We start from the raw sequence: 27,453 nt of genomic DNA, 5'->3' as shown, positions 1-27,453 counted from the left end.
ATAATACACACAGAACAAATTTAATTCTATTCAAGACTGATATAATTATTGTTCCAATTTAAGAATGGGTCCAGTCATTGCTCAAGAAGGGAAGCAAAGGTACATGTAATTAAATTCATATGTGAAGGATGGGGACGGTGGGTTATGCTTGCAATCCTAGCTACTCAGGAGGCTGAGATTGGAAGGGTCACAGTGCAAGGTCATCCTGGGGAAAGTAAGCTTACAAGACCTCATCTCTATCAAAGAAAGCTAGGTGTGGTGGCATGTACCAGTTATTTTAGCTATAGTGAGAAGCACAAATAGGAGAATCACAGCCTGGGTAGGCCAAGGTTAAAAAAAAAAGAGCCAATCTCAAAAATAACCAGAAAAAAAAGGGTTAGGGGTATGGTTAAGGAAGTAGAGTACCCAAGCTGATTCACAAGACCTCATCTCTATCAAAGAAAGCTAGGTGTGGTGGCATGTACCAGTTATTTTAGCTATAGTGAGAAGCACAAATAGGAGAATCACAGCCTGGGTAGGCCAAGGTTAAAAAAAAAAGAGCCAATCTCAAAAATAACCAGAAAAAAAAGGGTTAGGGGTATGGCTAAGGAAGTAGAGTACCCAAGCTGATTCAAAACTTTGGTAAAGTAGCAAGGTATAAAATTAACCCTCAAAAATCAAGGGCTTTTCTGTATGTCAACAATGAGAAAAGTGGGGCTGAAATTAGGAAAGCAACTCCATTCATAATAGCCCCACAAAAAATAAAATACCTAGGAATTAACTTAACCAAAGGAGTGAAGGACCTCTATGATGAAAACTTTAAAAACTTGAAAAAGGAAATCAAAACAGAACTTAGAAAATGGCAAAAACTCCCATGCTCCTGGATTGGAAAGATCAACATTGTGAAAATGGCAATACTTCTCAAGGCTATCTACATATTCAATGTGATACCTATCAAAATTCCAACCTCATTCTTCAAGGAAATAGAAGAGGCAATCCAAAAATTTATATGCAACAATAAAAGACCCCAAATAGCAAAAACGATCCTCAGCAGAAAGAAATAGTGCTGGAGGAATATCAATACCAAATTTCAAACTCTACTATAAAGCCATAGTAATCAAAACAGCTTGATACTGGCACAAGAACAGACCTCAGGACCAATGGAATAGAATTGAAAACCCAGAAATGAACCTACAGACCACCTATAGCCATGTAATCTTCGATGAGGGAGCTAAAAAAATAGAATACAAGAAAGACAGCCTCTTCAGTAAATGGTGCTGGCAAAATTGGTTAACTACTTGTAGAAAACTAAAGCTAGATCCTTCTATTTAACCCTGCACCAGAATCAACTCCAAATGGATCAAAGACCTACGAGTCAAAGCAGACACTCTGAAAACATTACAGGATGGAATAGGAGAAACCCTAGGTCTTGTTGGCACAGGCTGAAATTTTCTTAATAGAGACCCAGAAACACAACAAATCAAAAGAAAGGCTGGACAAATGGGATAGCATGAAATTGCAGAGCTTCTGCATGGCAAAGGACATAGCTAGCATGATCAATAGAAAGCCCACGGATTGGGAGAAGATCTTCACTAGCCGTATAACACACAAGGGTCTTATATCTAAAATATACCTGGAACTCAAAAAAATAAATCCCCCAACAACAAATCTTCAAAGAAACAACTACCCAATAAACAAGTGGGCTAAAGATTTAAAGAGAAACTTCTCTGAAGAGGAAAGAAGGATGGCCAATAGACACATGAAGAAATGCTCAACCTCCCTAGCCATAAAAGAAATGCAAATCAAAACAAGATTGAGATACCACCTCACCCCAGTTAGAATGGCTAAAATCAGAACTCTAATAACAACAGATGCTGGAGGAGATGTGGACAGAAGGGAACCTTACTGCATTGTTGGTGGGAGTGTAAACTTGTTCAACCACTTTGGAAAGCAGTATGGAGGTTCCTCAAAAGACTCCACATAGAGCTCCCCTATGACCCAGCAATCCCACTTTTGGGCATTTACCCAAATGCTTACAAACAAGACTACACTAAAGCTACCAGCACAACTATGTTTATTGCAGCATTATTTACTATAGCTAAGATATGGAACCAACCCAGATGCCCCTCAGTAGATGAATGGATCAAGAAAATGTGGTATATATACACAATGGAATTCTATGCCTCCATCAGAAAGAATGACATTGCCCCATTTGTTAGGAAATGGAAAGGCTTGGAATAAATTATATTAAGCGAAGTAAGCCAGGCCCAAAGAAACATAGGTCCCATGGTTTCTCTTATTTGCAATATCTAGTATATGTCTGAGTCAAGCAGAAAAGGTCAGATAAGTTGATGTTAGTGAAATGAATCCTAAGAAATGTATCAAATGTTTTTTTTTCTTTCATGTGATTGTTTCTAACACATTTATAAGATTATTTCTTTGTTGCTTTGTATGTCCCTCCCCCACAGTATAACCCCTGCTTTCACTGTATTTGATGTTGGTATAATTTGTGGAGGGGAAGGGGAAAAATAAATCATTTAAATAGGGATACAGGTGGAACCATTGCAACAAACTTTACAACTTTGGTGCGGGGAGTGGGGGGAGAGGAGACAGGGAGGATTGGGTGGGGGGGTGGGGGGGGGAGGCTGGGAAGGGATGGGAAGGGGAAACAAAGGAGGAGGCTACAATGCTTGATAAGAAATGTACTCATTATCTTGCCCATGTAATTGTAACCCCTCTGTACAGTATTTTCACAATTAAAAAAAAAAAAGAAGTAGAGTACCTGTCGGATGGGTACAAAGCGCTCAATTCAGACCCTAGTACTAGCTTGGGAATGGGGCTTAGTGGTACAGTGCTTGCCTAGCATGCATGAGGCCCTGGGTTTGATTCCTCAGTGCTACATACACAGAAAAAGCAAGAAGTGGTACCATGGCTCAAGTGGTAGAATAGTGGCTTTGAGCAAAAAAAAGCTCAGGGACAGTGCCCAGGCTGAGTTCAAGGCCAAGGACTGGCAGACATATCCCACCCCCCCTAAACAAAACAAAACAAAACAAAAAAAATCCCTTAGTACTGCTAAATAAAATGTATGTGGGAGTTGTTGGTTTTTTGTTTTTTTGTTTTTGGTGCTGTGCTTCTACTGGGCCTTGAACTACTCTATTTTTGGCTTTTTCCTGGTTAACTGGAGATAGGAATCTCTCAGATTTGTCTTCTCTGGCTGGTTTCAAACCAGGATTCTCAGATGTCAGTCTTCTGAGTAGATAGGATTACAATTGTGAGCTACCAGCTAATGTGGGAAAATTTAAAGGTGTTCCTGTACTTGTGTATATGTAGTTCATCTATATGTTCTAGAATCACACAGACTATGTTGTGCTGTAAAGTAAGATTGCCAGATATCCAGTACTGGCATTTCACTCAATTTTTTCCCATTCTGTTCACCCACAGTGACTCAAAGGACCAAATTTCTTTGCAAGATTTTCCATTTACACTTTACTTCAGGGGGACAACCAGCTGTTTCATTTCTAAGCCTTCTCTTTCTGGCTGCAGGTCTTTGCAAGAGGAATGAATAAAAGAAGGTGGAAAAAAAAAGCCAAATTCTGCCAATACAACTTATTAGAGGCCATCTACAGTGTGTTAACCTTGGAATGTCTTAAAAGCAAATTCAAACAGTAAGATGGAAAAATAAGTCAATGAACTGATCAAAACAAAACCGTATTTCGCATGCTACGTTGGGTCTAGGGCCATATGCAGACATGCAGCTTTGAAGTTGACACCGTGAGCATAGGTTTGACTTTGACATCCTGCAGAGGATCAACAAGCTGCCTCCTGAGTGGCAAAACCCATCCCGGAGTTAAACCTCTGTGCCAGCTCATCTTCTCAAGCCTGTTGTCCTCTCAAGGAAGAAAAATGAACTGAACTTCAGCAGCATCAGGCACAGAAAGTTCTAGGCAGATGCTCATGCTATTCTTATTCCTTCTATTTTCCCTGAGGTCCCATCATCTGTCTCTCCTCTCCTCTCCTCTCCTTCCCTCTCCTCTCCTCTCCTCTCCACTGTCAAACAGAGTTCTCTTTTTAAAACATACATCACGTCTCTCCTTGCTCTACAATCTTTCCTGGGATCCCCAGAGCTGACATGGTATGAAGTCCAGATTTCTTACCACATCTTCTGAAGTTTCCCCGCAATGGAAACCTGACTACCTCTCACCACCGCCTCCTTCACAACCCTCACCACTGAAAGCCCTTCCTGTAGAGTAAGCCTACCCACCCGGCTCCCACGTGTGCTTCACGCAGCCTGGTGCAACTCAGCCTGTGCCAGCAAACCCTCAGCTCCTTGAGGGGAGAGACCACCAATAACCTGTTCCCAGGAAGCAAGTGAATGCCTGCAATTACACATGCTCAGGAAACAGTTATTGAATGAAAGCCTCGATAAGTTCTGATTTCATTTTCTTGGCAGCCTTCCATTTCCCCTTTATTTTCACTGAGAGGGGGAGAGAGAGAGAGAGAGAGAGAGAGAGAGAGAGAGAGAGAGAGAGAGAGAGAGAGAGAGAGAGAGAGAGAGAGAGAGAGAGAGAGAGAGAGAAAGAGAGACAGAGAGACAGAGAGACAGAGAGACAGAGAGACAGAGAGACAGAGAGACAGAGAGAGACAGAGAGAGACAGAGAGAGACAGAGAGATAGAGACACAGAGACAGAGACAGAGAGAGACACATACACAGACACACAGATAGACAGTCACACAGTCACAGAGACAGAAAGAGAGAGGAAGGGAGGAAGAAAGGGAAGGTTAAAGGGAGGGAGAGGGAAAGAAGAAAAAGACAGAATGAGAGAGAGATATGAATAGTCTTCTTTCCTCATTCTAATTTCCTAGGAAACAACCCCAAACTATCATATAGACAGACCAACTTCACATGAGACTACACCTCTGATTTTTATTTTAAAAGCTATTGTTCAAGTGATTTCAGGGTCGAAAACCTGAAAGGGAAACTGAGAAGGACTCCCAGGAAGATTTCTGCGATCAGCTACAAAACAAGACAGAATGAAGTTAACCCCAGCACTGTGGAAGGTCCTCATTAACCAAGCTGTGCGAGCAGCGCCCCCTCCCCCTCCCTTCTCAGGCATTCTCCAACACCTTAAAAGCTGACAAAAACTCTTATTTGTGGCATCAGTACTCCTGGATTTCCTTGGTGACTATCACAGATCTTCAGCCAATTGAGAGGTGTCAGGAGAAGTAATATTCTGGGGAGGTGAGTGAAAATCTTTCCACAGTGAATGCTTGTCGCCCACCTAGGGTGCAAGCTCACACCCCCTGAAAAGCTGCAAACATGTTCTTGTTTTAGTTCAATAGTCTTCTGTTAGAAGGAGCTCTGTTGTTGGCTGTGTACTGCAAGTTACAAGTTTTTGGGGTTTTTTGTAATCCTTATTTACTGCTGGGAATATTTAAAATTCTTTTATTTATGAAAGTTGCTTGCTTTTCATTCTAAGCCCAGAGCTGTACTTTCTGGCTGGATAGTGTTGGAGCCTATCTGCTGTAGCCACAGATAAAAATTTATTACTGTATTAGAGGCTGCTTTGTTTTCTCTTTGGCTACCGAAGGGGGAAATGTTTAAACATTTAAACACTGACTTGTGAACACGAACATGTATAAATGAGCAGCTAAATGAGGAAGAGGATCAAAGATGGCGTTGCTCCGCACAATCTAAGCTCTTTTGCCGCTGCTTTTTATTTGTGTACTGAGTAAAACAGGGGCATGAGACACACCCCAATGCTGGGGCAGTTGGAGAGCATGACGGAGCAGGGAGCAGGAGAAAGATCAAGGTTGTGATGACCAGCCAGATAGAGGAGGGAGCCACTGGGAAAGCAGGATTTGTGAGGCCCAATCTCAGCCAGCACCTCTCCCAGGACTCCAGCACCCAGCACCGTCCAGCGCTCATCAGAGGCCCTTTGCCTCTCCTGCTGTGCCTTCTGCCTCAGTGTTACCAATTACAACCTGTGAGCCACAACCAACACCACTCCCTGGTTCTAGGTCCTCGCAAAAGGAAACAGGCCGTCTCTCCAGGAGGGCAGCTGATTCCAGCGCTCTTAGTTCTTAGACCTGCTGGGCTAGATGTTCACCCAGGCCTGGGAGGTTTTGTTGTTCCTGGAGGTTACTCCAGACCTTTTTTTCACCTTTCCTCATGAAACAAAATTGTCCTCTTCACTCAGCAAACATCTACTAGCTTTACTAAGAGCATTTATACATTCATACCAGAAAGTTGTCTCAACTTTTCTTTCTTGCCCTTAAAGCTTCCCTTCCCCTAATCTCCTCAGTTTTGAACTTTCCTTGCCCATCTTCTCTTTTCTCTCTGAATCTTCACTCTCCTGATGGGTGCTGTTCTGTGCCCTCTTTAAGCCTACAGCAAACAAATTGGTGCTGAATTGGTATTTGACCACTTGAGATACATCTCTAGCCCTGGTTTTTGTTTTATTTTGGTTTTTTTTTACAGGTTACTTCTGAAGACAGAATTTCATTCTTCCCAGGCCTGCTTTGAATATTGATCTTCCAGATCTCAGACTCTGGAGTAGATGGGATACAGATGTGAGCCACCAACAACTGGATTGAAAATACTTTCATTTTTTGGATTCTCCACTCTATTTGTTGTTGTTGTTGTTGTTGTTAGTTTCTCCTTGTACAACACAGCATGATATATGACAGCTTATCTATTTGTATCTCTAGCTATATCCCTGTTTATATTTTGTTACTGGATGAGAATAAAGAATGAAATGTCCTGAAAGAATAAGTAATTATTAATGATCAGATAACACCTTGTGGGGAATTAAAATGTTTTTTTTTTCTCATGGGACCACTCTGAAGAGACTGTTCTCTTCCTGTAAAAATGTTGCATAATCTTGGATACTCTGAACTGTAATAGAGAAAAAGTCAGCTTCCTCTTGTTGGGAACAAAGAGGTAAATATATTCCAACATCCACTTCTGCTTCACATAAGAGAAATTGCCTAGTGAACCTAACAGAATGAACAGCTAATGCTGGACACACAATGACTGAGCCAGCTTGTGCACCAGTTGACAAAAGGAAAACAAAAAATATTTACCAGGTTCAAAAGAAACATTTCTGAAAAAGAAAAGGGGGACAGGAGAAGAGAGAAGTGAGAGGAGGAGTGGTGTGGTAGGGAAAGAGAGAGAAAGAGAGGGGGAGGAGCTGAAAGAGTGAGAGACACACAGAGAGAGAACGAGACAGACAGACAGATGGACAATTATGCTGGTCAGAATTCCTCACAGCAATCACTGACAAGGGACTTTCCTGAAGTCTCACTTAAATTTAGCGAAACAGATAGATAACATGTTCACAAAACACTCTCCGATAAAATAAGAACAAGCAATACAATGGCAATCTTAAGAAATTTAAGAAGAGCTTAAGAAATCCAAGACTGGCAGTTGGGGCAATCCTTTTCAATACTTTTACATGACCTGCAACAAGGAAGCACTGGATAAAAATTACAGAGGACATCCTGGACAACGAAATCGGATACCGTTTTGTCGTGAAATAAACCGGAAGCCCTGATTTGTTTGGAAAGTATCACAGTATGAAACTTGTCATTTTCATTCTGGCCAGACTTCCCTTGGAACAGCCTGAAGGGCCTCGAGGCTAGATCTGCAGACCATGTCAGACCACCTAAGAACTATGTTTGTGATGGCCCAGAATGTAATGCCACAGAGGACACCTGCATACCAACCACCCTCTGCAGTGTCTAGCCTTTCTGCTTTCAATGTTTTTGAAAAAAATTCCTTTGGGGGGGGCGGTTACAGGAAAAGACAGTTTTACTTAGGAATAAATCCAAGGAACACCCCAGTTGAGAATGTGGAAAGATCCCTAAGGAAAGGCAAAGAACAGTAGCTGGTGGAGGGTTCACAGAGTAGCCATGAGGTGGAGATGGTAGGTAAATAGTCTACTAGACAAGATGAGGGGACTGGGTGTACACCTTGCCCTGGGACTGCAGTTACTCACTTGCTGTGACAGGAAATAATACGTGAACACTCATCACTGGCCCAGAGGGTGTCACTCAGCCAGGCAAACCTCAAATAAAAAAATATTGAAAGCAATAAAGCGTATCCATTCTTATTTATCAAGGCATTATTTTGGAGTTTGGGTCCCAATAAAAGTAAAGAACTTAGCTTTTATTCTTATCCCTAGGCATCTATTAACGTGTGCACATCAAACGATGCAATTATATTATGAGGAGGGTTCTATTCTCAGATAGTAAAAACTCATATATTGAAATTCTGAATAGCACTTTGACTCTCAGAGAAAGTATTTAGCAACATAGTCTGTCATGGGATGAAATGTGTGTGCTCTCCTACCCCCACCCCAATTCATATGTCAAAAACCGAACCCCCTAAGATGAGGTAATCATCACCCGTGGGATGCAGATTTCATGAAGGGGATTAATGCCTTTATAAACAGATACTAGAAGGGCCCCTTCCCTTCAGCCATATAAACACACACAAGGCACTCAATAAGCCAGGAAGCAGGCACTCAAGATATTTCAAAACACTTGCCACCTTGATGTGGGGACCTCCAGCTTCCAGAACTCAAGAAATGTCTGTGGTTGAAGCCACCCAGTCTATGGTATTTTTGTTACAACAGATGGATTGAACTAAAAACAATTTTGTTGCTCTTGGATTTGTTCTTTTTCTTTATGAATAAGGTAGATGAGAAGAGAATGGGGGCTAATGATGGGTTGTTTTTGGAAAATGTACAATTTTCATCTTTGTCAGGAGGGCCTGAAGTTTTTGAGGACTATGCTTCTTATTATAGTATCAGTAACACAGGTTTCTTTCCTTAGAAGGCAAAAATGCAACCTAGTGTTACAACCTCCTGTGAGAATATTGTTGAACCAAGGTGGAGACTCTGCTAAAACAGGACAACTGTCTGAAGGCTGAGCCACTAGGAAAGGACTTTTTTGACCTTGTTGGTCAGCATGGAGAGCATTCTCTATGCAGAACCTATACAAGGGAGGTGTAAGAAAATAGAGGCTGGCCTGTGGAGGCTCATGTCATGTTTCTGGGACCACTGGCGGCAAGCAAAACAAACAAAATGATGCTACAAACCAACAAACAAGGAAACTGGTGGCATGCAAGACAAACACAATGGGGATACTACATCATAAGGAACTTGGTTCTAGAATTTGATCCTCAGAACTCAAGGTGTTTCTCAACTTCAATTGGGAGTATAAAACACAGCAAAGATAAGGCAATCAAACATTTTTTGAAAAGGATTGTGTTATTTTGTACAAAAAAGTCCTTAATGAAAAAAAAATTCAATAAGACATAAGGAATAGGTTCAGTCCCTAACTTGAGGCTCCAAAAACTAAATCTGTTTTCGATTATATTAGGTACCCACACAGGCTCAGAGTCCAAAAAGGATCATGTCATATTTGTGGAAAAAAGGATTCTGAGAAAGTTCACTTCTTGACTGATAAACTTTTCTGTCAGCCATATATATTCCAATCTAATTGCTCCCCGTTTTCATATCTTTTCCATTACTACCTCAAAAAGTTGCTCTTTCCTTAGGCAGGGTGTGTGACTCCTCTCAATCAGTTTTTCTCCTTTGTAAGAAGACTACTATTTCATAGAGAGAGTATAGGGATGAAATGTGCTGACTCCTTTACTTGAGAATAAAAGATTCTGCCTAGTACTTGGCACATGATTGGTGTCCAAGTAAGACTAGTTCTTTTCCCTCCTCTGGTAGTAAGTCCAACAGAGGTAGCAGCACAGAGCAAGACAAACTATGTATTGTCAAGCAAAGCACATCAATAAAAATCCAGGTGGCATATTAATGGGATCACTTTATATTTTCTTATGATATCTCCTAATGATATCTCCCAATTTGACTACTAATGTTCAATTCTACAAGCCATTTTTAGTAAGTAAAACAATATCTAGAAGCCAATCTATCCTTCAGTTCTAAGAATGAGAGCATTATCTCTTCTTAGATGGCAACACATCTCTTGGTACATGGTGATAGGACATTAATTGTTGTCTCATGTGTTAAGACTTGTGTGAAAAGTTTTGTTTTTTGTTTTTACTAACTGTTTAGTTTTTGCATAGATGGCCATATCAATATGGTCATTTATGATCATAATAATGGTTTAACATATTTGATAATAAAGAAAACATAGAGTTTGTTTTGCCACTATTTTCTTTAGCTCCACATCAAGGTAATCCTCTTGCACTGATTGTTCTTAAAGCAGAGAAATATATTTTATCTGTAGGTGGGAGGGACTTCAGTTTGATATGGATTTGCTTTTAAAAACCTACAGTGAATTTAATATGTCTGATAAGAGGACATATAAAAGAAGCTTACACATACTTTACTAGCTGTTTTGGTGGCATATGGCTCCACCTCATAATCATTTGATACATGACATTTATAACTAAATGATGTCCCATTCTTCCTTTAGTTTTGCATCCTCTAAATGTTCACACATTTATGCTATGAATTAACAGAGCATTCCAAGAGCATTCTTAATACATTATGACCATATCAGGTATGGACAGTGTTAGCACATTCTTAAAGAGTGAGTTATGACTCCCACAATAACAACCTGGGTAAACTATTGGTAATTATTTTCCTACAATGTGTTACTTCTTCATTGGAACAGTGGACCTTCCATACTCCTACACAATACTTACATCAGCTGCTCTCCCAGTTACTGTGGGCAGCAGGAAAAGAACATGTATTTAAGAGTAGAGAGGAACTTTATTTACATATAGCTTGTTCATTTAGTCTGTATTCACCCAAGATTACTAGCTCCCTCACACAGGTTTTGATCAAAAACCTTTGGTACTCCTAAATTCCTTATACGAAACTGGAACATAATGATTTAAAAACATATGGAGAGAGAGCCAAACCAATATAATTTTTTTCCAAAATGGGTACGGGCAGACAGAAGGTGAAGTCATTAAAAAACACATGGTCAGAGAGCTCCTCCAAAACAGATTAGTGGAAAATAGCCAAACAAATGCATTTAGTCAATATATAATGCTAAAGATGATGGGAAAGCAAACGAGACAAAAAAATAAATCTATACTTTGTTGAGACATAGATATGGGTTTTCCAAAATTAGGGGAGAGGTGGGGTGCTATAATTGAGGAAGTAGTCCAATCTGCCAGAAAGGCCATGCTATGTGGAAAAGGTCACAGGTCACAAAATAAGCAGGTAAGAAGAGGAAGTTGTAGCACTGGGCAAATTGCTCTTGGCCCCTGAGCAAGGACTGGGGATTTGGAATTATGATAGGTTCCATCAGGCAAATAATTCCTATGAAGCATCTAGTCTCACTTAGAGTACAACAGAGAGGAAGACAGAGACCTGTAAAATCTGTGTCCAGTCTGTCTTTCAGCATTAGACTTGCTTTGCTGCAGACTCCCAAATCCAGGGAAAGGAAGGAAGAATGAGGTAGAGGATATCATTATATAATTTAAATAGTTTTGTGGATAAAAGGTGGTATTTTTTTTTAAACCAAAGCCCTCATGGTAATTATTTTAAACCGCCACTGAAAGCCTCCTAAACACTTATTTGGAACTTGGTATTAAATATTCTCCAGTGGCGGGTGTGATTCAAGTGTGAAAGGAAGGCAGCATTGGAGGAACTGGGTCGGCAGACATCCAGTCTCTCGTAGTGCTTTCCACTCAGTCAGGAAGAGGTTGCTCACAATATACAACTGGTTTTGAGAAAATAAGCAAATTACCAAATCAATGGTGCCTTCGAGAAAATTGTTCCTGGGATAAATGTTCTTAATGATTTGAACTAATTAATGCAGGTGTACTGAAAAAAGTATTATTGGCCAGGTTTTCTCAGTACAGAGGCCAAATGTGCTCAGTTTCCATTATTCCATGTGTACATTCAATAAAATCCATGCACAGTTGTATCCATAAATTCTGAGACTGTCGGATGCCCAGATGCGCCCCTTTCTAGCAGAGTATCATTCTTTCAGCTGCTCTGCAGCCTTGGTGATAATCAGAAAAGGAAAAGGATGAGTTAGTGAAAATACATTGCTAAGTTTGATATAGAAATGCTGTTCAGTGGCTACTTAGTGTTTCCTACAATGCCATTTCTTGAGGTTGACTCATTCTATCACAAAAGAAGTTGTACTGATTTTGGGCTGGGAAGGTGGCTCAGTGGTAGAGCGCTTGCCTTGCATGCCTGAGGCCCTGTGTTCGATTCTTCAGCACCACATACGCAAAAAGAAAAAAGCTAGAAGTGGCACTGTGGCTCAACTGGTAGAGTGCTAGCCTTGAGCTGAAGAGCTGAGGGACAGTGCCCAGTCCCAGAGTTCAGGCCCCATGACCGGACCTCCCCCTTTCCCCCCAAAAAAAGAAAAAAGAAGCTCTACTGATTTTAAAACAATCAAAACAGCCAGATAAAAACAGAGCTCTGGACCTGGAGCCAACAAGATGGGAATTTAAGATTACATGGCTCCATGGCCACGTGAACTCAAAGGCTCCATCTGTAACGGGACAAATAGCTCTATGTGAATGGAGAATCACGTGTGCCTATGTGCCTCATAGGTTTTTTAAACAGATGGCAGTGCTGGGTTTTTACAGTTTGTGTCAAAGGTATGGAGCAGGAGAGCATGTGACAAAGGCAGAAGGCATGGCTCACTCCCCTCAGAAATGTCAACAAGCTTTTAGGGAGAACAGGAGGAGGGCAGACTGGTTAGAAAGCACTTACATGTAATTCTAGGTCTCAGGGAAGACTTCAGATGGTTAGCCAAAATGAGGTAGAGAATATTCAGGCTTGAGGGAGGAAGAATTTCTTGAAACAGAAACACTCTGAACTTGTGAACAATTTCACTTTGGATCCTGCCCCCTGGAGGGATTTGCTACATTGTATTTACAAGAGGGAACACATTTAGGTCTGTGAGACCCAACAATGAGTTTCATGCGACTTCTTCCGCCACATATATTTGGCTTGCAGCAGAAAGGGAAATAGATGATTTCTTCAAATGCTTTCACATTTGCTAATGCTTCCACTTTAAAAAAAGCAATTTAATTCTTTCAGAGGTAAGAAAGTTACCTTCCCTGAAGCCTTTTTGGTGCAAGCAATCTTCCTATCATGTGAGCATTACTGAAAAGTATCTTTGCTTCTGAGAGAGAAACATTAACACTTTAGAAATTTAACTAAGCCCTTAATATTTCAAGCCCCAAAGCTGCCACAGTTTTTTGCTAATGGTAAGAGAAAATCCAATGTTTGAAGCACAAGTACTTGAAGTGGAAAATTCAGGAGTGGTTTAAAACCTGTCTAAACTATTTCTCAAAGCAATACAAAATGTATTGTATTAGACCCAGGGGACATATCAAAACAGAACCTGAAGTAGCCCACATTTTCTCTTTTTTTCTCTTTTCTTTTTTCCCCTCCCTCTTTTCTTTTCTGGAGTCAAGTCAGTTACTTGCTTATTCTGGATGTCTTTCAGAAGCCATTCAACAGTGGCTGGTTCCCAAAACAGTGAGGTTTGTCTGCATAAAACATATAAGTTGAACTTAAAAGGGTACAGATGACAACTTCAACATTTATGTCCCGAATGTCTTATAAGTTAGAGTAGAAATTTACATGGTGTTACAAAGTAAAATCCAGCTCGAAAAATTTTTTTTAGCAATTCCATAAAGGGTTTTCTTTTACTATGGTGTTGAAAATTATATATTTTAATGCTTGTTAACGCAATGTCCAATGTGGCCAACCCATTCATTTTTTTCTGTAAAATATATCACTGAAGGGAAATAATGGTATCCATAATCAAGTGTATGGCTGGTCTAAGGCCATATTCTCAAATGAAATAGAGAAATGCAATTAGCTTAAGAGCAGGGCTGCTGTTTAAAGTCATCTCTTACAAATACTGGCCATGAAGAACTCTCAAACAGCACTGCTTATGGGCATGCTCACACTTCTCATTTTTCTTTCTACATGCCAGCCACTGCTCTTAGCTCAACAGGTACAGTTTTAATTCTTACGTCACCTTAAAAGAGTGTATATGTTCTTTATGCTTGTTTGGTAACTGTGGCAGCTGGGGTCAAGAAAGCTTCATTTATTACTACAGAATCAAATAATGAGCTATGTATCTCTAGTAACCTACCTGCATTGGGTCAAGATACTTTCTGACTTCTTACTTGTAAAAAGAGGCATAATAGTATCTGCTTATTCCTATTTCCAGGTGTAAATACCATTGTTCTTGGTTAGTCCTTAGACTAGCACAAAGTAGAAAGCACTTTGTAAATGGAAGCTTCTGATTCTATTCTCATTAGAATAGCAATGCACAGCACCTAGGCCAAAGGGGCACAGTGCCCTTCTCATATGAAGTCAGAAAGTTCCATTTTCCTGGGGAGAGATGGTGCAGTTTCCCCACTTCTGATTTGTGATATATATATATATATATATACATATATATATATGTATGTGTATATATATATATATATATATATATATATATGTGTATATATATCCACAGCAGCATGGCCAGTCTAGAAAAGTCACAGTCCGTATCACCTGGACTCCTTTGTAGTTAAACATGGAACACTGACAGCCTTTGACTCAGCAGGGAAAATTTATTCTTTAGATATTACTTTTGTTGATTCCATAAATGTAGACTGAGTATTTCTCCCTCCCTGCTTTCCCATCCCCTCCCCCAAAGCCAGTCAGTAGAAAGAAGGAAACAGAACAGTAATTAGACTTAAAATCTAACTGTATCTCCAGGGAGAAATTCCACAAGTCCTCTCATAAAAAAAGATGCTTAAGGCATGTGAGACTGAGATGCAGAGTATACCATGGGGGACTCAGGAAAGATGGTTTTGGCTCTTTGAAAACATTTTTGGTCCTTTAAGTCACACAGTTAAGTTAATGGCTTAAGAAATGATAGTCCCTCATACGTCACTTAAAAGATAAAACAGTGATGAAACCCCGAGCTATCTCAATGCAACACATCTCCAGTACTGTTTCTATCATGTAGACGGTTAGATCAAACCAATAGGAAAAAAAATGACACATGTAGTTGGCTGGAAGTACTTCCAGAGATTCAGAGCTTGGAATGCATGAGATACTTGGATAATTATACAATGGCCCAGTATGTACTATCTTAGGTCATTTTGAAGAGATTTTAATTAGAAATTGGGAGTTATAGACAGGTCACAGCATGAGATTCCTTAGTTCTTAGCTCACAGTTTAAATGCATACAGTTTTTAACAAATTGACTTTGAACAAATTAGTTTAGGACAAACTGAAAGATTGAAATTCTTGCCTCTGCAGATCTGAAACAGTTATCTCAGATAAAGAGCATAATCAGAATTCCTCATGAAGTGGTTCAAAGTACTGTGCAAAAAATTATATAAACCACTTGGCACTGCTGGCTCACGTCCGTAATCTTAGGTATTTCAGAGGCTGAGATCTTAGGATCATGGTTTGAACCAGTCCAAGCAGGAATGTCCACGAGACTTTTAAAACCCAGAACTGGAGCTGCGTCTCAAGTAGCAGAGTGAGAGCCTTGTGTAAAAAATTTCAGGAACAGCATGCAGGCCCAGAGCTCAAGCCCTAGGATAGGTACACACACACATGCACATGCACATACACACATACACACAAATTATACAAAGCATCTAAAACAATTTTTAAGTAAATACCTAAAGGATTTTTTGACCAACTTTTAGATGATTCCCTTTCCTTTCCTTTCTTTCCTTTCCCTTCCCTTCCCTCCCCTTTTGTTTCCTTCCCTCCCTCCCTCTCTTTCTTTCCTTTTTTGCAATACTGGGGTTTGAACTCAGGGCTTTGCATTACTAGGCAAATGCTCTTTCACTTCAACTATATCTCCAGCCCATAGATGATTACTTATTTATTTATTTAAATTTCTTGTAGGTCATGGGGCTTGAACTCAAGTCCTAGGCACTATCCCTGAGCTCTTCACTCAAGGCTAGTGCTCTACTACTTGAGCCATAGAGCTGCTTCTGGTTTTCTAGTGGTTAATTGGAGATAAGAGTCTCACAGACTTTCTTGCCTGGGCTGTCTTCAAATTGCAATCCTCAGATCTCAGCCTCTTGAGTAGCAAGAATTACAGGTGTAAGCCACCGGCGATTCTTTTTTTTTTTTTTTTTGGTCTGGTCGTGGGGCCTGAACTCTGGGCCTGGGCGCTGTCCCTCAGCTCTTCAGCTCAAGGCTAGTGCTCTACCACTTGAGCCACAGTGCCACTTCCGGCTTTTTTCTTTTTGCTTATGTGGTGCTGAGGAATCGAACCCAGGGCCTCATGCATGCAAGGCAAGCGCTCTACCACTGAGCCACCTTCCCAGCCCCCGGCGATTCTTAATGATAATTTTTCTCAGCTGAAATTCTTACTTTCTAAGAATGAGACTTTCTGCCTAAGAAATGTTGATTGACACTGATACCATGCTACAAGAGCCTTTTGGGTGAGGACAGTCAGTATGCAATATCCTGGCAGTACCCAGGAAGGAGGCAAAGAAAGACTGTGGAAGAAATGGAGGCAAGAAACCTTCAGCTTCCCACGTCAGCTCTGTAGAGTGGGACTCTTGTATGTGAGACTCCTGTATGTACCCTCAACAGCAGTTGGTTTTATGCATCTATTTAAAGGTTTAAAAATTGCTCAACAGTTTTTTTTCCCAAGAGTATAATCACTTGAGACTTAAAAGATGCAACTAGCAAGCCCAGGATTTTTTTTTGTAATGGTTTTATTTTATGAGAGACAAAGACTTCCATTAGTAGGATCACTAGGAGGAAATCTTGCCTCCCTTCCTTTCTGATCCCCTCTCCTCCCTCTGAAACAGTCTTGCTATGCAGTCCAAGACAGCCTCAAACTCATAATCTTGCTTCAGTCTCCTGAGTGCTGAGATTACATGCATGAACTACCACACCTGGCTAGGAAAAGGGTTTACTATGTGAATTTTTAAGAAGTTCAAGTATGGTATTTTATTAAGGGGAAATATAAGAAAAAGAGACTCATCTTTTAATTTTTAACAGTATTAGGAATAATATTTGGTTAAAAAAGTTGATCAGCTCTTAACAATAGATATAGTGTATATACACGTATGCATATTCATATACATAAAAGGCAATCTATAGTAATTACTTGCCACCTTAGGAAGAAGATTAAATGATGGAAAACAAATATATGTTTCATAATGAAAATGTTCACCATGCAAAGCAAGCTACAAGCTATTGGAATACTACTCTTTCTTTAAAAACAATTATTATCAAGGTGATGTACAGAGAGGTTGCGGTTACATATGTAAGGTAATGACTACATTTCTTGTTGAACTTGTTAGCCCATCCCTCATTTTTCTCCCACGTTCCCCCTCCCGCCTGAATCCGCCTGGAATACTATTCTTTCTACAAATGTTCATGACATCTCCTTTATATGTGGGCTATGCACTTGTATCATACCAATTAGTGTTTCGCCATACCAAAGGTGGCATTCACTTTATAGGCAGTAAAACTTTGGCTTAAAGAAGTTGATTTTAATTTGTTGAGGGTCCCACAGTCAGCCCGGGGCTGAACTAGGGTCTTAACCACTAAGCTATTTCAGAGAATAATTTCAATGTACTCATTAAAATTGTCACTTAACAAAACATACACCCACAATTTATTTCCTGAGACATTATGTTCCTAAGTTTATTGCTTGTTAATTATTCTTTGTGTTCATGCAGTGATAATCCTATATTTTCTTACTCTCTACCAGTACAATCTGAACACAGACAGGATGCATTCTTTTGTTTAGCAATGAAGAAAACAAATAATGATTTACCTACAGGCGTTCTAGCAGTTTTTGTGATTTGCCTGAAATCTCAGCTGTGGATTTTATGACACAAGATTGGATAGCACAATGCAAAGTGATGTTTCTTTTCCTGCTGAGAAACAGATGACTGTACCCCAGCAGGTCTAACCCTAAAAAGCTGGATTTGTAAAGTTACCACTTAGCTCCCAGGGAGAAGAAACCTTCCTCAGACTGCTGGGCTTGAAGGCTTGGTGGTTGGGATCTGGACAAATTAGTGTGAAACCAGAGAAACACAGTGTGGTGCTTCGTCTCCCAAACTACTGTTTGAATGTATCAGGACACTTTTAACCACCTTACTTTAAAAATAGCAGGTAGGATGAGTTACCACCAAATATAAAACCGATATACAACTTTTAAAAAGGGAAACCCTTAATTTAAATTTATGTAGTAACTCACTTCTGAAATATTTATAGCATATTTACTGTGTCCTAGACAATTTGTGGTGCCTGGGAAAAGAATGATGAACAAAAGCAGACAGGCACGGTCCCTATTTCTGATGAAATTGTGCATTCAGAGGTGGGAACACACTACCTTTGTGATGTTTATTAACTGATTTTTACTACCTTAGGGTCTCAAATGAGAATAAATGTGACTGTCAACCACCCACTAACATAGCCTGTGTAATTTTTTTTATATTTGACTTTTCAGATTACTATTCACACTAAGATACTGGAAACATTTAAGAACACATATATCTATGAATTAGAGAGAAAAAATATGGATTAGAATAAAAGAAAAAGAAGCCATGTTGCCACACTGTAGGTAAAGGCTTAAATTGAGGTGAATAGGTGCCCTGTCAAATCACCAGGGCTCAACACCACTGGTCCAATCTCTGATTTCCTTGAAGTGTTGGGAAAGCTGTGTTACTGACAACAGCATGAAGGCCACAAGGGAGATGGGACTATTTCTATATAGTTTTCACAGTGCAGTGAACAAGTGTAAGCTAGTTCTGTAACCACTCTCAAGGGCCATGTGGAATAATTCTCTGAACCCCTTTCATACATGACATTTCCCCTACTGATCCTGGTCCCTTCACCTGATGCACACTTCCCCATCCCTCCAAACTTCCTACGTACAATTATCCTGATACATCATACCTCTTATGCACAAACTATGGAACTGCTCTTCTTCTTCTGCAGACATATTCTCCAATGGCCCAGTTTGCTATGGGTTGGCCTGAGATCACCTTTTCAGTTCTAACTCTTTGTTCTTTCTTTACAGGTACCTTGTCATTATCCTAATGCAGTTTAAAAGAATCAGGTATCTTTACACATACTAGCAAGTATGTGTAAGAACTTTTGATAAGATCCACTGTGCTATCACTTTTTTTAGCAATAATGAATATGCACATCACATCCCTTAGGTACAGCACCACACCCAAGGATAAACATAAGACTCTGGAACAAATGGCCATCCCTAGAGAGGCAACTCTGGAGCTCAGGTCTTTAGGTGGGAGATCCACTTTCTACCATATGTAATTTTCCCTCTCTGCAACTTAAATTGGACAGTAGGTGCTTAGATTTACTTAAGCACATATGCCTTGGATTTACTTGTGAGAATTTTCTGAGTCTCCCTTCCTTACTTTCTCACTTCTATGTAACTTGATTTCACTTTCTTCAGAAGCATATGCCTTAAACCTCACAGTTGTCCCATAGTGAATAATCTTGCCTTGTTTACATATCAGTTTTATACTGTTATTTGTAGACATTATTGCTTCCCTTATGATGTGTAAGCTTTTAGAAAGCTTTTCTGCCTGGGCGGTCTTAGTCATAATTTTGGCTGTAATAGCTGAAAATTCATACATGTGAGGGTGGAGAATGGAGACAACTGAAAGCTACAACGCCATTTCGTATTTTGCTCTCAGTGCCTGGCACAGAGCCTGTTGAGTAAACAAGAAGTATGTCTACTCACTGGTGGAATTTCTGTTTCCAGCTTGTGTTTTTAGGATTATGGTTTTGATTCACAATAGGGCTTGTTCAATAATTAAAGGCATAAACAATTTTGACAGCTGCAAAACCATCTACCATTCTTTAAGTTACAAGTTGCTCAATGATTTCCAAGAAAGGGGAAAAGAAAGTATCAGAGGACTGTTTTGAGGATGAAGTAAGGGATCACCATTCTAATGAAAAAAATCTGAAGTCAAACAATTATTACAGAGAATTTCCATTCCATAGCTGACTTCTAAACATGTTCTTCTTCAGCCCCTTCATCCCCACCCCTTCTGCATAGCTAGCCCTTCAGCTTCACCCACAGCCCTAATTATCAGGCTTGCTCCACTCTGCGTCACAATGGTTATTTCAAGCACTTGTATAATCATCACCTCTCCTGCTCTGTCTTCCACCTTCCATCAGAGTCACTTTGACTTTAGAGTGTCAAGAGGTCATCTGACCTATGCACTATATTGCTAACTTCTGTTTTGTACCTGTATTCCTGGTAAGTTTTTATCCTTTTTCCAAATTGACAGCAAGTGATTATTGCAATGAAAACAGCATCCTAAGAATTCATATTTTTTTCTCTCCACAAGTTAGAACATTAAAACAAAACACATCAAAAACAAAACAATAGATCTTCCTTCTTAGATTATTTTTTTCTTTTTCGGTTTTGGACTTTGAACTCAGGGTCTCACACTTTCTACGTGAGATATTAAAGTAATACAACTACCTGAGCCACTCAGCCAATCTCTCACCCTCCTCCTTTTCTTTCTTTCTTTCTTTCTTTCTTTCTTTCTTTCTTTCTTTCTTCCTTCCTTCCTTCCTTCCTTCCTTCCTTCCTTCTTTCCTTCCTTCCTTCCTTCCTTCCTTCCTTCCTTCCTTCCTTCCTTCCTTCCTTCCTTCCTTCCTTCCTTCCTTCCTTCCTTCCTTCCTTCCTTCCTCCTCTTTTGAAATACTGGAGTTTAACTCAGGGTCTTATGCTTGCTTAGCTGGTTTGACTGGTGTTATTCCATTTAAGCCATGTCTCCAATCTTGATTTTTGCTAGTTGTTTTGAAGATGGGCTGGACTCAAACTGAGTCTTCCAGATCTCAGCCTCCTGAATAGCTAGGATGACAGGTATAAACCACTGGTGCCTGGCTCAATCCTTTTTTGCATTCATTACTTTCCAGTAAGGATCTTGCTTTTTTCTTGGGTCAGACTGGATTGAAATCCTCCTATTTATGCTACCTTTGTCAGTGACAAAGTGACAGTGACAGCTGTATACCACTGAATCCGGCCACTGAGCTTTAGCCATAGGGTAGGATAGTAGGTGCATGCTACCATGCCCAGCTATAGACTGAGATGAAGTCTTAAAAACATTTATGCTTGATCCATTCATCTACTGAGGGGCATCTGGGTTGGTTCCATATCTTAGCTATAAATAGTGCTGCAATAAACATAGTTGTGCTGGTAGCTTTAGTGTGGTCTTGTTTGTAAACATTTGTGGTATATATACACAATGGAATTCTATGCCTCCATCAGAAAGAATGACATTGCCCCATTTGTTAGGAAATGGAAAGGCTTAGAAAAAATTATATTAAGTGAAGTAAGCCAGGCCCAAAGAAACATAGGTCCCATGATTTCCCTTATTTGCAATATCTAGTATATGCTGAGTCAAGCAGAAAAGGTCAGATAAGTTGATGTTAGGGAAATGAACCCTAAGATATGTATTCAAATGTTTTTTTTTTCTTTCATGCAATTGTTTCTAACACATTTATAAGATGATTTCTTTGTTGCTTTGTATGTCCCTCCCCCATGGTATAACCCCTGCTTTCACTGTATTTGATGTCGGTATAATTTGTGGAGGGGAAGGGCAAAAACAAATCGTTTAAATAGGGATACAGGTGGACCCACTGCAACAATGAGATGTACAATGAGATGCTGTTATGTTGAAAACGAACTTTACAACTTTGGTGCGGGGAGGGGGGGAGCGGGGAGGATTGGGGGGGGGGGCGGGGGGAAGATGGGAAGGGACGGGAAGGGGAAACAAAGGAGGAGGCTACAGTGCTTGATAAGAAATGTACTCATTATCTTGCCCACGTAATTGTAACCCCTCTGTACAGTATTTTCACAATTAAAAAAAAAAGAAATAAAACATACAAACAGCAAAAAACAAAAAAACAAAAAAAAAAACATTTATGCTTGGGCTGGCCTTGAATTATGATCCCTTGATCTCTACCCCCAAAGTAGCTAGAATTACATGCTCAAGCCAGCTAGGAATGGCTATTTTGTACTATTCAACAGCGTTGTTAAGGAGAGGGGGCCTTATGTTTGTGCTGTTTGCTTGCTCAGCAGGCCCTCTTTCACTTGAACCATGTCTCCAGTCCCTCTTTATGCTGGCTATTTTTGGAGATGGAACCTAGCAGACATTTTCTGCCTGAATCTCAGTCTCCAAAGTAGCTAAGATTACAGGAATGAGTCACTAGTGTTGACTGTTTCCAAAATTTAAAAAGAAGCAATACATATAAAGCAGATATACAATGCTTAATCTGCAAAATAGAAAACCCAGATAGGAACAAGCCCCAGTCAGTCAGCAATATCTACCCAGGGGTGAGGGATGGGGAGGAGGGGTTGGTCTAACAGGGTGTTTAGGGGTGGGGGTGGGGGTCTTCACAAGGGGATTTCTAAAGGAGCTTTTCCATCTTACAATATTAAGGAGGTCTCTGGCCATTTCTTTTAGCCTTCACAGATACAAAGTTTTCATCAAGTTACGTCAAAGTGTGAAAATAGTGTGACAGGAAAACAATGTATTCCCACACGTATATGAACATAGAATAAAATAATACAAGGTAGTTAAGTTGGCACAGATGGTTTTGAGAAACAATGTTACTTACATCAAGGGAGCCTTCATTGATGACGATCATTCCCATGTTCTTCCTCAGCAGTTTGCAGGAATGCCCTGAGTACACAGAGGAAATTGAGGATACAATTAATGTTTCCAGGGAAGTGAGATATTAATGATACTATCAAAACATCTAAAAAGGATTTATTTTAAAAAAAGGGAGTAATGGTTTTTCTAGGTCTACAAGAAGTTAAAAATGAAATCCTTGCCTGGGCACTGGTGGCTCAAGCATGGATTTTAGCTACTCAGGATGCTGAGATCTGAAAGTTGTGGTTCAAAGCCATCTCAAGCAGCAAAGTCCATGAGACTCTTATCTTCAATTAATCATCAAAAGGCCAGAAATAGAGCTGTAGCTCATGTGGTAGAGCACTAAGCCTTGAACAAAAAAACCCTCAGGGACAGCATTCAGGCCCTGAGTTCAAGCCTCATTACACACACACACACACACACACACACACACACACACACACACACAAACATAAAATTCTCTTAATTGCTACAAGAGATAAGATATGGGGAGGTTTTTCTTGTTTTTGGTTTTTGGTTTTTGGCAGGAGAGGAGGGAGTTGTATTCAAAACACTACAGAAGAGACCATGGTAAGGATTCTCACTGAATTAAAGGTACCAAATGTATATGGACATCCTTTCTAATGGCCAACAGCAAGCGCTGAAGAAACCAATGGCTTTCCAAATCACCGTGGAAGAGGAGAGGATGGCTACCCCTTGCATCCAGGTTCCCGGCCCCTTCTCTCCAGGGACACTGCAGCATTCTCTCCCTGCTGTCTTCTTTTGCAATGGTAAACTGACTCTATCCCAAACCTCCCCTTTCCTACATCCATCTCTGCCTGTAATGCCAGCTTGCTATAGTGGAATGTGGTTGGAGAAAAACAGGGAACCCTACCAAATCCATTTGTGATTTCATTCCATTGCATGGTTTGGAATATTCTCTCTCTCTCTCTCTCTTTCTCTCTCTCTCTCTCTTTCTCTCTCTCCTCTCTCTCTTTTCTTGTGGTCTCATGCTGTAGACAATTTTTCTTTTTGTATACTGTTGGTACCACAACATTGACTACTCATTTTCTTTTTAGTAAGACCTCTGCTATGGACTGAATTGTGTCTCCCTGCCCCCAAATTCATGTGTTGAAACTAGAACTCCAATGAGACTATGTTTGGATAAAGGACCCATGAGGAGGTACATGGGATCATAAGGGTGAGGCCTGCTATTGTCTTAATAGTTATGCTTCTCCAAAATTCATATACTGGAATATAATTACCAATGTGATGATAATAAGAGGTGGGGCCTTTGGGAGGTTATTGGGTCACAAAGGTTGAGCCAATCATGAAGGAGACCAGTGTCCTTTAAAAGGACACCAAAGAGATGCATGAACCAGACACTGGATCTGTTGAGGTTTTGACTCTGGATTTTCCAGCCTCTAGAACTATGAGATGTAATTTCTGTTGTTTCTAAGCCCCTGGGTTTAATGGTATTTTTGTTATAGCCTTGCAAAGGGACTAAAGCAGGGCTCAGAAGTAATAGGACTAGCATCCTTATAAGACAGAGAGGGGTGCAAATGCTAGAAGAAAGGCCAGGTGAAGACCTGATGAGCAAGTAACTTCTGCAAACGAGGACGGGTAGCCTCAGCAGACAGCTATATTTCAGGAACCTTGGCTTTGGATTTCCAATCTCCTGAACCATGAGAGAGAAATTTCTGTTAAAAGCCACCCAGTCTATGATAATCTATAACAGAAACTTAAACTGAATCACCTGAAGTCTTTTAAAAAACGTGGGAGTTGAGCGAGTAGAATGAATGCAAACTGGCAAACCTTCTTATTTCTTAACTTAGAAACAAGAGTTAGTCACCCGGCAGTGATAGTGCAGAAGCATTGCCAGAGCCCCAGTCACCAAGGGAGGAAGGACGGGGTAGGTAGAGATACAAAGGTGAGAGGTCTGTGCTGCTGCAGGAGATAAAGCTGGGCTGCACAGAGATCGCTTCCCTTTCAAAGGCGCCACAAGGACACTGAGTGAGAAGCCTAATAACCTTACAGATCCGGAAAAATGTCTCTAATCCATTTTACTAAAATGTACCAACCTGTTAAAAAGCACCCAGATTTAAAACTTGAATCAGGCGGCTTACCTATGTTAATGGCAGTTTCTTGCTTGTCCCCTGTAAGGATCCAGATTTTGATGTCCGCTTTCATTAGCGTCTCTATGGTTTCAGGCACTTGATCTTGTAATTTATCCTCAATGGCTGTAGCTCCAAGTAGCTGCAGATTCTGGTGAAAATAAATGAGAAAAATGCTAAGAAAACCAGTTTTAGGATCTGTAAGAGCAAAAACCAAAGGATGTATTTGTTTCAAAATTACAGGCATAACAGTAATTCATGGATTTTGGTATAAATTCCAACTATCCCACTGAGTTTTTGCTCTTAAAGACCCTTGATTTTCATCCAATAATTCTGGCATGAGAGTGAGAGTCTCTGAAGTTGTCTAACTTTACCTCTTCCTAAGGTTGATTGCCTCCCCAAACATAGCCCCTGCCCCCCACAGATGGAAATAAAAAGTCAATTGAAAAGGAGCAGACAGCTACTAAGAAAAACAAAACAGTGGAAGATTAACACAATGAAGAAGCAATTTCATTCACTTAAGTGTAAAGATAATATGCAAATATTATTAACTATTACTTTGATATACAATGTCAGGAAATGTACATACAGGATACAATTAGAAATATGAGGAAGAAAGCAAAAACCAAAATGATAGTACTCATCTCTCAAAGAAAAAATAAATAAGGTAGACACTCGTGGCTCATTAATGTAATCCTAGCTATTCATGAAAAGGCTGAGATCTGAGGATCTCCCAGGCAGAAAAGCCCATGAAACACTTATCTCCAGTTAACCATTAAAAAGCCAGAAGTGGAACCGTGGCTCAAGTGGCTGAACACTAGCATTGATCAAAAAACTCATGAGTTCAAGTCCCAGGACCAGAAAAAATAAAAGGAGTGTTTTTCACATTGTTGAACAACTGCATGGTAGAAGTCCAGACTATCACAAATCCCTCATTCATTAAATAGGATCTTTCTGTAAGACCAAATACAGCCAATACTTCAGAGATACTCTAGAGGTACTTCTAGAGATCAAAATAAACAGCACAATGAAAAAAAATTCACATCAATTTTTTGTTTTCCCATCGAATATAAAACATGTTTATACTATATATATGTGTACATAATATACTATACATAGTATATAGTATACATACCATATATAATGTATGTATATATAATGTGTGTATATACATATATATATTATAGTTCATGCTACACTATATAGTATGTGGTAACACTATACTTAAAAAACCAACATAAGTAAAAAAAAGTAATTTGTACGGCTGGGAACAGTAGCAGTAGCATATACTTGTAATATTAGCTATTCAGGATGTAGAAAATGTATGATCATGGTTTGGTACAATTTAGGGCAAAAGTATGCAAGAACTTATCTCAAAAACAAGCTGTAATTCCAGTCATGGTGTAAAGATGGCCGGCCTGCGCAAAAGCTTGACACTCTAAAATTAACAGGACTTGAGGTTGGCTCAAATGGTAGACCATCTGCTTAACAAGCGACAGGTCCTGAGCTCAATCCCTATTACTACCAAAAAAAGTAATTTGCTGCTAAGAAATGCTAATAGTTTCTGCGCCTTTAGCAAGTTATAATGCTTCTGCTGGTGAAGGGTCTTGCTTTGATGTTAATGATTGGGCCAGTTTCATAACAGAAGACAACAACAAAATCCACAGGGAATGAACTCTTCTTTCATGAAACATTTTCTCTGCAAAAGATGTTGCAATTTGACAGTATTCTATTCACAATAGAAGTTCTTTCAAAACTGGAGCCAATCATTCACTCTTGGTATTGTAGCTGGAACTCAGGGCCTTACGCTTGCTAGTCAAGTACTCTACTACTTAACCTATCCTGGACTGTAATCCTCCTACTTGTGTTTCCCTGTGTCACTGGGATGAAAGTCATGTACCACTGCACCCAACCATTATGCTAGCTGGAAAAACAGGCACGTGTTACTGTGCCCAGCCATTGGTTGAGACGGAGTAATAGAAACTTCTTTGTGCTTCAGCTGGCTTTGAACTGGAATCTCTATTTCTGAAGCTAGGATGACAGGCTTGAGACATTCTACCCTGGTGGAGAAAATGCTTTCAAAATGTACCATTGCCAGCAGGGTGGCGGTGGTTCACGCCTGTAATCCTAGCTACTAAGGAGGCTGAGATCTGAGGATCATGGTTCAAAGCCAGCTGAGGCAGGAAAGTCCTTCAGCCTCATTTCCAATAAACTACTCAGAAAATGTCAGAAGTGGCATTGTGGCTCAAGTGGTAGAACACTAGTCTTGAGTAGAAGTGGCTCAGAGACAGCCCCCAGACCCCGACTTCAAGCCCCAGGACCAGCAACAAAACAAAACCAAAACCAAAAGAAAACTCTACTACTGCCCTATGAACTAAGTTTCTTGTCATATTCTAAATACTGTGCTGGAATTTCAACGATGTTCAGAGCATCTTTATCAGGAAGAGATTCCATTTCAAGAAACAGCTTTCTTTGTTCACTCTTAAGAAAGTACTTCTGGAGTCTTTAATTTCTATATCCTGTATGAGGAGCAGGAAATGTTTCTCTCCTTTTCTATTTCTCCCCACTTTAATCCTGCTGTACTTTTTTTTTCTTAAAAAAATTAAGAAACAACTCCCTATCCATTAAAGAGTTATCATGAGATTGCAGTAGTTCTTCAAGTCTTCAGGCTCCAGCTCTGATTGTGGTTCATTTGCTATGTCTATCATGTCTGTTTTACTTCTC

The 27,453-nt window shown here is 40.0% G+C and overlaps 1 protein-coding gene across 9 annotated transcripts in view; it reads right to left on the bottom strand.

Annotated features, from left to right (window-relative positions):
- Positions 1-27,453, bottom strand: part of Atp8a1 (ATPase phospholipid transporting 8A1) — a 224,057-nt gene that overhangs the window by 74,377 nt on the left and 122,227 nt on the right. For all 9 annotated transcript variants that reach the window (XM_070012553.1, XM_070012554.1, XM_070012552.1 and 6 more), the window contains 2 exons: positions 24,742-24,880; positions 22,602-22,666 (listed from right to left, as the gene is read on the bottom strand). In XM_070012553.1, coding sequence (XP_069868654.1) covers positions 22,602-22,666; positions 24,742-24,880 — 204 coding nt within the window. The remainder of the gene's footprint in view (positions 1-22,601; positions 22,667-24,741; positions 24,881-27,453) is intronic.

Source organism: Dipodomys merriami, unplaced genomic scaffold (genome assembly GCF_024711535.1).
Source record: "Dipodomys merriami isolate MVZ:Mamm:240054 unplaced genomic scaffold, mDipMer1.0.p SCAF_9, whole genome shotgun sequence".
NCBI lineage: Eukaryota > Metazoa > Chordata > Mammalia > Rodentia > Heteromyidae > Dipodomys > Dipodomys merriami.
This window is presented reverse-complemented; position numbering and strand designations above follow the sequence as displayed.